Below are 11,928 nucleotides of genomic sequence, written 5' to 3'. Positions count from 1 at the left end.
TATAACCTGGATCAATCTTGTTAGGAATACAATCTTGGATAGTATCTTCTAGAGCTTGCTAAATATCTGGCTAAAAATTGTCGTCAAACATTTTTTCATAGAATAGATAAAACAAATTGATGATTTTTGAATTATCTATGTGATATCCATTTTAATCAAAATAGCATAAATTTGCTCTTTTTTGTGTTTGTAATTGAGGTAATTAAAAAAAACTTAGAACCCTTATTTCATTTCTTGATCTATTAAAGTCTGGCTTTGATTTTAGCACCTCGCCCTTTATAATGATCAATTTTTTCATAGGTGCTTTTCTATAACAACAATATAATTTTGGATTCTTTTATCATGAGGGTCACTATTCAATTCTTTTTTAGCATGTTCTAGTTCCTCAACTTTGCTCAAAATGTTCGAGTAATATGTGAATATTATTCAATGTGATATTTTCTAGATGCAGTTTTCAAACATAAAAGATAGTTTTGGAAGTTACAAAGTCTTCAAGAAAATTCTCAGGCAAATTCCATGTTTTAAGAAATAATGGGATGAGGTTTGTCCCGATTCCCCTACATTGTTTAGAATGTTCGATTAATTTGTGGATATTATTCAATGTGATCTTTTTGGCATCACAAAGCAATTACTCCATCTTTGAGTACATTAAAACGTGATAATGTCTATGCAACTTCCAAATGTTCATTTGACTGTATTTTGATTATCAATTAATTAATAAATATTAAGAAATATACATTCTTATTAGTAAGAGATCTGACATGGAAAAAAACATTGAAGATAAATTAAGGAATGAACTATTTAATCTTATGAACATCAATAAAATCTTTCATTTCATTTCATACATGTAGCCACAAATAGTCTTTTCATTAGCAAGAATCCTGGTGTTGTGCTGCTCACTTCTCGATACAAATTTGACACACAATATCTCATAAAGAAACATTAAACTATTTCTTCTCTTATCCGCTTAACATAAGTCAAACACTAGTCAAGTTCTCATTGACACAATTTAAGTACAAAACCAACGGCTATTTCCGCGGCAGGTAGCCTTTGAACGAGGATAATACCGTTGTCGATTTGCCGTTACCTTCGCACTAAGTGACACTCTGTATGCCTCGTAGCTTCTCAACAAGAGACAGCAATACATATCTACAAGTTCTACTGAGTTCTTATATATTTTTGTGTAAATTCCTCGAGTTACCAAGTTCTTATATATTTTGTGAAATCTTTTAACTGAGTTTTTATATTAGCAATACAGAGAATGGAGAGTTTCAATAGCAAGGTTCTGTGTACCAGAGACGATGCCCTGCTAATAAAATCCCTTATCCCAGCTATCCAACAACTTTGTGTATCTGACCTGCAACTGCCCAAGGATCAGCAAAACCCTCCCATTCACCAGTTTGTAAGCACACTTATTAGGGCCGCAGAGCTGGTGAAATTTTGTGAGAGCATTAGCGCTTTCAATGTATTTCGTAGGTGTAGCTATGCTTCACAGATACTCAAGCTAGAAGAGGAGATCGATGGGATCATGAATTCTATCCCAGCACACGTTGAGTCAGATGCTAGAAATCTTATGGCAGTCTTGAAAGATCTATACAAGGAATTAAAGCCTCCAGATTTAAGTCGTACAGTGAATACCATGATTCAACAGCAAATGAGTTTAGGTAATCTGTGTCAAAGTACTGAAATGGAAGAGGCTAACAAATGCTCTTATCTTAGTAATGTTCCTGTGAAATCTCGGTTCTATGCGGGATTGGAGAAGCCTGTTGGGGATTTGAAGGAGCTTCTATTACAAAGCGAGGTGTCTGTCGTTGGGGTGCATTGTATGGGGGGTGGTGGTAAAACGACTTTGGCCTTGGCTATTTGTAATGATCCACATATCAAAGGTAAAATTTCTTAATTAATGTTTTAATCTTTTATGGGGAAACCACATTTTCTTTAGGTCCATACCATTGATATTTGCAGTAATAGAATGGTTTTGATTAGACATTTTTCTGTTATTTATCAAGTAAATTGAATTGTTGTGTGATTTTTAATTTATTTAATAGACGAGGATTTTTTTTTATAATCAGAACCATTCTATAGCCTACATAGCCATTTCCCATCCCATCAGAAATTTGAGCCTACAATTTCTGGTGTTAAAATTCATACATTTTTCTTCTTGATACTCTTTTCTAGGATGGAACAATTCTTTTACAGTGTAAACAACAATTGGTCTTTTCTGTGGACATCAGATTATTTTGAGAATGTACATTTCATCACTGTTTCGCAGTCCCCAAATCTTAAGGTAATTATAGAGACGATGTGGGAGAAGATTGTTGGAAGGAAGAAGCCCGAGTTTCAGAATGTAGAAGATGCACGCATCCAGCTGAATCAGCAGCTTTTTAGTCAATCTAAGCGAATCCTGATGATATTGGATGACGTCTGGTCCAGGGCTCATTTGGAGGAATTACTAATTGAAGCGCCAGGGTACAAGACTGTTATCACAACCAGAGACAGTTCTATCGTCCCACAAAACTCCTCTACTCGACTGTATCAGTTACCATTGCTGGGCCACGAGGATGCTCTGTCGCTGTTCTGCTTCTCGGCTTTTGGACAGACATCAATTCCAAGTAACGCACATGCAAATCTAGTCATGGAGGTATAGTCTTTTCTTAACTAAAATAAAGAAAGTGAATAAGCCCAAAGTTTCTTATCGAATCAAATAATGCCAACAACAAAAGTAAAACGAATTACATACTTATTAGTATTTTTTGCTTTAATAACCTGCAGTTATTGAATGTTCTAGTAGACTAGTATTCGAAAGAAGTCATTTAAATGATTCTGCAGTCGAAAGCAGTTAAATCACAAAGATATGGCTGAAATTGTATAATATTTTTATTTTCCACAGAGCTTTCTTTGGACGTTAATAAAAATTTCAATATTTTGAATGGCAGGTGCAAGCTGAATGTAAGGGCTTACCCCTTGCTCTGAAGGTGATTGGGAGCTCTTTGAATGGGGAACCTTATTTGACCTGGTTGAATGCAAAGAATAAGTTATCCCTAGGGGAATCCATATCCAGTGATCACGAAGAAGGGCTTTTTAGATGCTTGGAAACCAGTATTAATTTCTTGGATGATGTTGGGAGGGAATGCTTCTTAGATTTGGCCTTATTTCCAGAGAACAAGAAAACCTGTGCTAATGCACTGCTGGACATTTGGGTTTATGTTCGCAAGCTGGAGTGGCAAGATGCCTTTATGATGTTGGTGGAATTTGCAAGGAAAAGTCTCTTGAATTTAGTCAGCAGCCCAGGGTATTGGTCTATCCTTCTTATATATATTAAATTTCTTCCTATCATTTTCTTTCCTAAAACATTGAGCTGATGTTGTGTGTTTATTATCAGAAGCCAAGCAACAATCTCTTATGGAAATGCCTCTGAGCTGTTCTTTTCACAGCACGATGTAATGCGAGATTTGGCCATATATTTGGGAAACCAGGACAGTATAGTCCATAGGAAGAGATTATTCATGCCCAGGAAAGAGCTGAGCTTGCCAGGGGAGTGGGGGGAGATGCTTCATAATAGACCATTTAATGCTCAAGTTGTTTCTATTCACACGGGTAGGTTATTCCACCAAAAATATTCACACTTATTAGTGGCAAAGTGTACAGGCTATATTGAATATTAAAATGTTTTAGCCTTTGTTGTTTCTTCATCATGAATAATGATACTATTGTAACAGCAGTAACTTTGATATTCATTCTTTAAGGGAACTGCCTAGTATCCCTGGCCGCTAAAAATGTTCTAATTCAATTGTATGTGTGATTGATCTTATGCAGGCTCTATGGAGGAGAACCAATGGTACAAGATGGATTTTCCAGAGGCAGAGGTTCTGGTGTTACACTTCTCTGCGAGCAAGTACTTTCTACCACCATTTGTCAAAACAATGAAAAAACTGAAATTTGTAATGTTGTGTAATTTGAACTCGAAGAGGGCCACAGTAGAAGGTTTAGATGCGTTATCTTCACTCACTCAGCTCAGGAGTGTTCGCTTGGAGAAGTTAGATGCACCCACTGTTTTAGAGCAGATTAAAGCAATACAAAAACTAAACAAACTATCTCTATGCCTTTGTCAAGGGTTTGGAAATGTTTCCACATTCAGCAACACCAATCTAGAAGAATTTAACCTCGACCACTGCAGTGATTTGGAGGAATGGCCCGCAGAAATCTGTTGTATGCCCTCTGCTCAGGTATGGTCTATTACTAACTGCCATCTGGTTGAAAAGTTACCATGTGATCTCGGAAACCTGAGCTCTCTAAGAATGCTAAGGCTATCAGCATTACCAGGCGTGAAAGAGCTTCCGGCATCAATTGGAAAACTTGGGCAGCTGGAATTTCTAGACATTTCACTGTGTGAGGGCTTGAAAGAGCTTCCAGAGGAAATAGGTCAACTCAAGCAATTGAAAATTTTTGATATGAAAGAGTGTTCTCGCTTGAGGAGGTTGCCTAGAAGTGTTTGTGAACTAAGCTCTCTGAAACTTGTCATCTGTGATGAAAAGATTGGGCACCTGTGGTTGCAAGTTAAGGCCTCTTTTATCCCTGATCTTAGAGTTGAAATCGTGGAACCGCAATTTACTTTGGATTGGCTTGATGATTGACCTTTGGTTGCAAGTTAAGGCATCATTTATTCCTTATCTTAGAGTTGAAATCGTGGAACCGCAATTTACTTTGGATTGGCTTATCAATTTCACAAAGCAGAAGTTCCAAGCAGGTTCACAACCTTGTAAGTAAATCACTATGGTCTCTTTATCCGTCCCTGTATATATAGCATACTGCAGTTTTCACTTATGCTAAATCAACCATGTAAATTTGTAATGTTATATCTTTAGAAACAGTCTCCCTGTATCAGCAATTTATTTGGGTCATCTTTGGTTGAGGGTGAAACTGTATGTAAGAGTGTAAGGTATATTTTGGTCTTGTAATTTTTAATATGTCGAAGTTTTAGCTTGTAATGTCTATGTCAAAGTATAGTGGGGGCATTCTTTCGTTGAAGGGGAATAAAATTATTTGGTTGAAGGGGAACTGTAGGAAAGATATCTAGGTATATATTGTTGTGGTAATTTTTATTTTAAAAATAATCTTTCAGTACCCATAGTTTATTTGGGGACATTCTTTGGTTGAGGGGGATAACTACATGAAATAGTTTGTAATGTATGTTTAATGTTTATGTCGAAGTTTTAACTTCAAAAACAGATGCTGTCCAAATTTTAACTTGGAAACAGATAGCTTTTTAATTTTCCAATATTTTTTGGGGCATTCTTTGGTTGAGGGGGAAATTGCATGAAGGATTTTATTTCATACCTTGTTATTGTTTGTGAAATCGAATTCCCATAAAAAAAAATATTTAAATTTTTTTGTGTAAGTTCTTAGCAGTTAATCGGGAATAAGGTGGAACAACATATGGTTGGCATCTTAATGGCTTTTGCGATCTCAAATGCAAACTCTTTCATTACACTACACTTGAAGCTGCAATAATGGCTGTTCCGATCTCAAATGCTAATTCTCCCATTAATGGCAAAATTCATGTAATTACATCTTTTATCTATTACTTAGCAATAATTTACAGACTACTATTGTAATTATGCATAATTAATATAAATCTGACTCTGCCTTTACTGATCAATTTTTTTTTTTACAGACTATTAACTTTATTTAACTTTATTTCCTTGCAATCTCTCTCAAAAACAGCTTAAATTTTTATTGGTTTTGTTTCCAGCAGGCGGAATTCGGTAACATGGGAAGTAGAATAATTTAATACTTTTAGAAAGAAATGTTCCTTGTTTATTTCAGTTTGAAAGAATTATAGACCGTAATTTCAGTAGAAATAATTGCGATTGACCCAATTCCAAGAGGCTTGATACAACGGGATCAATCCTCTGCCTCCTAGCTTCTCACTGCCTCCTAGCTTCTCACAAGCCCTACCAATTTTCAAGCCTACAGAGTGAAAAGATCCGGGGATTCCATCAGATGCAGTACTAGTCTTTCGCAGGACTTTTTGGAGCAAGTAGAATTTTAATCAGATGGACTTAAATCATCTTAATACTGTTAAGGCTGCTATATCAGAGTCCATACTGAGTCTGATGAAGTTTTTTGGTGTTGTCTACATCATGAACTTTGACATTACACTAAATGTCTTTTGACAAAATCTGATGAAGTTATTGATTAATCTTATATTTCAAAAACCATATGCTAAAATTTTCGTCAACAGAATTTGAACATCTTTTAATTGACCTTTGGTGATATTGTCTCTTGCAAGTACTACATACTGAATTATGCTGGAGCTATTTTTCTTAATAATATGAAATGGATTTATGTATATTGAGTTTATTAATTGATCTTATATTTCAGGAACCATATACTGAACTTTTCATCAACAGAATCTGAACATCTTTTAATTGACCTTTGGTGATATTCATCTCATGTGAATCCCAAGTGATTGTTAGGCACTATCATTACAAATTTTATTTTGGATTCCCTTGATTTCTCAGAGCAGAAGCTTCAAGAGACTTCACATTCCTTGCAAGTAATCAATACATTCTCTTTATTAGTCCCAGCTTAATAACTTTTGCAGCGAGCCAACATGTAGAATGCCACCCTTTCAACTGTCAACATGTAAAAATGTCACCCCAGTTTAACTTTGGAAACGATCTTCTGATATCCCCAATTACTTATTTATTTTTGTTTGTGTGGGGGGGCTTTCTTTTGTTGACGAGGACATGATATCTAATTTCCATTAAAAAAAATAATTATACAAGTTATTAGGGGTGAACAGGGGATAAGTCAATTCGTATTGTTGTTTTGGAGCTAGAATAAACGTGTTCAAGGTGTAAGGCCATATGATTAAAATCTTAATAACTTTTGCAGCGAGCCAACGTGTTCAAGGTGTAGTCCCAGCTTAATAACTTTTGCAGCGAGCCAACATGTAGAATGACACCCTTTCAACTGTCAACATGTAAAAATGTCACCCCAGTTTAACTTTGGAAACGATCTTCTGATATCCCCAATTACTTATTTATTTTTGTTTGTGTGGGGGGGCTTTCTTTTGTTGACGAGGACATGATATCTAATTTCCATTAAAAAAAATAATTATACAAGTTATTAGGGGTGAACAGGGGATAAGTCAATTCGTATTGTTGTTTTGGAACTAGAATAAACGTGTTCAAGGTGTAGGGCCATATGATTAAAATCTCGGTGCTTCATTAATGACTCTTATAATCTTGACTGCTAATTATGTCATTACACAACATGCAAAGCTGCACAGCAAATTTAATATGATTTATATTATATTTATGAATTCAGAATAATTTACAGAATATTAACTTTATTTTACTGAAATCTTTCCAATAAGCTGCTTAAATTTCTAGAGGTTTTGTTTCAGATCCTGGTCTGTTTCAGATTTGGTGCTTTGACTTCATCTTTATGTTTGAAGATGTCCAATTGTCAGGTTTGATTCTTTTTCTGCTTCAAAGAATGCACTTGTTCTGACATTCTCAAACCAAAGATCTTAAGGTCTTACCCCAGGTATTATAAACTAAAACATTTTTAGAGCTAAATGATATTCATGTGGTCGCAGATGTTCCGGGCAAAGTAACATGGGAAACGAGAAATAAGAAATATTCCTTATGTATCCCAGACTTGAAGCAAATTTTCAGAGGAAATATTTGTGATTAATTCAATTCAACGTGCGTGGGGCTTGAGACTTCTTGTGCCAATTTAAACATCAAGCAGCATTCCCGTTCAATGCAAAGGTGATTACTTAAACTTTACCCAGCAATCACAGTTCATTGTTTGTGAATGTCACCCAGTTTGTTCAAAAATCAAATTTAAATAATACAAGTAGTCTGTCATCATCAAGTTTTCACTACTTGTTTTTATTACATTTTTTCTGATTATATGATTTATTATTATTATTTTTTATTTTTTGATATTTTAAATTGTTTTAGTTCTTTCTTTTTCTTTTTCTTGTTTTTTTTTTTCCTTCTTCTTTGTATTAGGGATTTTGAAAAGTTCAAGTATAAAATTTACGAAGATGCGTATTGTTGATTGGATAATTGATAGGTCCCTGATCTATAAGCAACCACAATAACATAGACATAGGGACCTAGTCAGTTGGGCTCAAATTTCCCCTTCTTTTCTCGATCTTGTTAATTTCGAGAGTTCTCCTTGAGCACAAGATCACCAACTTGAAAAACACGAGGCTTGACTTTGTGATTATAGCTCTTAGACATACGTTGTTGATAAGGCCTTTAGATGATTGAAAGCCTTCTATCGCTGCTCATCCAACAACTCTAATTCTTGCAACCTAGAAACACAATAATCCTCATCTAGTATCAAGCCCTTCAGTGAAATTCGAAGAGATGGCAACTCGACCTCTAAGGGCAAGAGAGCTACAAATCTGTAGACAAGAGAGTAGGGTGTTGCACTAGTGGGTGTACTGACACTTATTCTATAAGCCCATAAAGCAAGGTTCCACGATTTCATTGACTATTTTCTTTAATATTTTCAGAATTGCTTTGTTGGGAGCCTCAACTTGGTCGTTGCCTTGCGGGTAGTAAGGTGTAGAGAAATGGTGTTGGATATGGAACTTGTCATAGAGCTCTTTTACATCCTGATTTTTAAAAGGTCGTCCATTGTCAGTGATAATGGATAGAGGGATTTCGTAGTGGCAAATGATATAATTTAGGATAAAGGAGGAGATTTATTTTCCCGTGACAGTAGTGAGAGGGACAACTTCGATCCACTTTGTAAAATACTCACTGACGGTTGTGATGAACTTATGGCTATGGGAAGAAGGTGAATGGATCTTACCCATGAGGTTGAGTCCCCACTGACAAAAGGGCAATGGAGTTGCTAAAGGTTGCAACTCTTGTGTTGGTGCATGTATCAAATCACTATGAATTTGACACTTCTTACATTTTCTGACAAAGTGGTGTACATTTGTCTCCATACTTGGCCAATAGTATCCTGCACGAATGAGTTTCTTAGCCAAGGTAGGACCACTAGAGTGAGTCTCACAAATACCTTCATGAACTTATCTTAAGGTGATTTGATATTTGTCATGTTCCAAACACCTGAGGAGAGTACTGTCAAGACCTCATTGATGTAGGGTGTCAGCAATTATGGTGTAGCGAAAGGCTTTATGAATGAAGGTTCTCTTTTGATTATTGGATAAACTAGGTGGTAGGGTATTATCTTTTAGACAGGTATATATGTCACCATATAAGAGAGAATCAAGTCTAACCAAATGACAAATAACTTGAGATTTAGGATCCTCATATGTAGGTGTAGACAATTGCTCTACCAAGAATTCACATATGGCATTAGCTGCTATGTTCTCCAATCTTGGCACTTGTTCAAAGTGAATTAGGAAAAAATACATTTTGAGGTCATCTACCATACACTTGTATGTCATCAACTTTTCATCCTTAGTCTGATATTCGTCATTCACTTGGTTAATGACTAGTTGAGAATCTCCATAAATATTTAGTTCTATGATTTTCCACTCTACTACCATCTTAATTCTAGTCACGAGTGCCTCATACTCAACCATATTGTTAGTCTAAGGGAACAACAATCTATAAGATTTGGGTATTGTATCTCCTTGAGGAGTTACAAAAAGAATGCCAACTCCTGATCCATGCTGAGTATAAGACCCATCAAAGTAGAGTTTCCATATTTGATTTATAATATTAAGGATTGATTCGTTTGGAAATTCTGAATGCAATGGATGATAATCAACTAAAGGTGCCTCTACCAACTGATCTGTAATCACTTGACCTTATATAGATTTCTGATCCACATATTGTATATCAAATTCGCTAAGGATTAGAACCCATTTTGCTAATCTACCTGTTAGATCTGCTTTGTTGAGCAAGTACTTTAAAGGATCTATCTTGGCTACAAGTTTGATTAGGTGAGTTAACATATATAATGGCACAATTTTTGTGATGCAAAAACCACAACAAACATGCTCGCTCAACTGGTGTACATAGTTTAGTTCATAGCCAACAAGAGTCCTAATAAATTGCTCTTTCTTTTCCTTCAATGTTTTCTTGAGTTAGGAGAACACCAAGAGATGCTTGTGTAGCTGATATGTAAAAAAAAAGTGGTTTTCCTTCATAGGTGGCATCAATATTGGAGGACTCATTAGATATTCTTTTATCATTTGAAATGCTTCTTCACACTTGTCATCCCACTTAAAAGATACATTTTTGTGCAATAAATGAGCAAAAGGATGACATTTGTCTGCCAACTGAGAGATGAACCTGGGAATGGACTGCAACTTGTCTTGGAGTGATATTAACTGATTGATGTTCTTAGGTGGTGGCATTTTCATGATCACTTTAACTTTCCTAGGGTTTACTACTATTCCATCTACAAAAACTATATATCCTAGAAGCTTGCCAGATGTGACTCTGAACACACACTTCTTTGGATTTAAGAGGACATTGAACTTCTCCATGCGCTAAAAGATCTTATCTAATATGTTCAAATGCTCTTCTCTAGTGAATGACTTGCCCAAGATATCATCTACATAATCTTCCATAAAAGTATGCATCATGTTGAGGAAGATGGTAGTCATTGCTCCCGCATTCTTTAAACTAAACGACATGACGTTCTAGCAGTATATACCCCAAGGATAGATGAAAGCTATTTTGTCTTGATCTTTTGGTGCTATCCTTATTTGATTATAACTAGAGAATCCATCCATTAATGATAGCATAGCATGTCCCATAGTCAAATCCACAATTCAATATCAATATTGGGCAAAGGAAAATCATCTTTTGGCCATGCTTTATTTAGATCTCTAAAGTTTGTACACACTTTGATTGTTTTGTCTAGTTTTGAAATAGGCACTATATTTGATATCCACTCGGCATTGTCAATTGATTTGATAGATCCCACATCTAACAACTTCTTCAATTATGCTTTAACTAAAAGGGCAATATGTGGATGCATCTTTCTTAACTTTTGTTTCATTGGCTTGTCACCTAGAGTTATTGATAAATGATGCATTATAAGATTTGGATACAAGCCTAGGATATCTGCATAAGACTAAGAAAAAATAATTTGTTTCTCTTCGAAGAATCTAATGAAGTTTTCTTATTCTTGTGTTGATAAATATGTTGCAAGATGAAGGATCCTAGAATTCTCTTCGGTTCCAATATTGACAGGTATTGTAGGCTCAATGATTACTGAAGACATTTCCTGATATTTTGGTCGTGGAGGAAAGTCAAGCCTCCCATCCTTTGGCACCTCAAGGAGGTTTTCACCATTGGATGCATCTTTTGTTTTTACTTTTTCGAGATCTAATACTGCCACATTGTAGTTTTCACCATTAGATCTATTATTTATTTTCACATTTTATGGCTGGAAGGCTTGGCATTTTCTCCAAAAGAATTTGCATTGTTGAGTTGATAAGCTGAGCACGTGTCATAACCTCCCACATATGAACGATCCTAAGGATTCAATTAATTAATTATAGAACTATCATTGCAAAAGGTTTCGAGTTCAAGTGTGGTTTCTTGTCCCCAATCTATGAGTTCGGGATGTACAAGAGGTAAGGGATCATCGGGGCTATTGGTATCAAAGGATATGATGATTAAGATAGAGGTTCTCAAGGTTTATTATGATACCTTCAAGGTCAAGATCGATAATCACTTCATTGTTGTCTATTATGTCTGTTATTCGACCCTCCTTGTAAGAGTCACTTTCGATATTTTGTGGATCTTTCTCTAGTGGTCTAGACCCTAGAATTTGTCCCTCATCATAATTTTTAGTAAATTGGTAAGAATAAATCACATCTATCTGCTTGTCTTCGGTAGATACTTCAGAAAGTCCCTCCCATTCATGAGAATTGGTCTCACTATCCTCTTGCAATTCATGAATCTT

The 11,928-nt window shown here is 35.5% G+C and overlaps 1 protein-coding gene across 1 annotated transcript; it reads left to right on the top strand.

The window, feature by feature from the left end:
• Positions 1-1,146: 1,146 nt before the first annotated feature.
• On the top strand, positions 1,147-5,052 carry LOC131077494 (putative disease resistance protein At5g47280). The gene is made up of 5 exons (XM_058015003.2): positions 1,147-1,886; positions 2,235-2,641; positions 2,937-3,292; positions 3,383-3,597; positions 3,817-5,052. The coding sequence occupies exons 1-5, from the start codon at positions 1,262-1,264 to the stop codon at positions 4,632-4,634; spliced, it is 2,421 nt and encodes an 806-aa protein (XP_057870986.2). The 5' UTR covers positions 1,147-1,261; the 3' UTR covers positions 4,635-5,052.
• The last annotated feature ends 6,876 nt before the right edge of the window (positions 5,053-11,928 follow it).

Source organism: Cryptomeria japonica, chromosome 4 (genome assembly GCF_030272615.1).
Source record: "Cryptomeria japonica chromosome 4, Sugi_1.0, whole genome shotgun sequence".
Lineage (NCBI taxonomy): Eukaryota > Viridiplantae > Streptophyta > Pinopsida > Cupressales > Cupressaceae > Cryptomeria > Cryptomeria japonica.
Note: the sequence above shows the minus strand (reverse complement) of the source record. Positions and strands in the feature narration are given on the sequence as shown.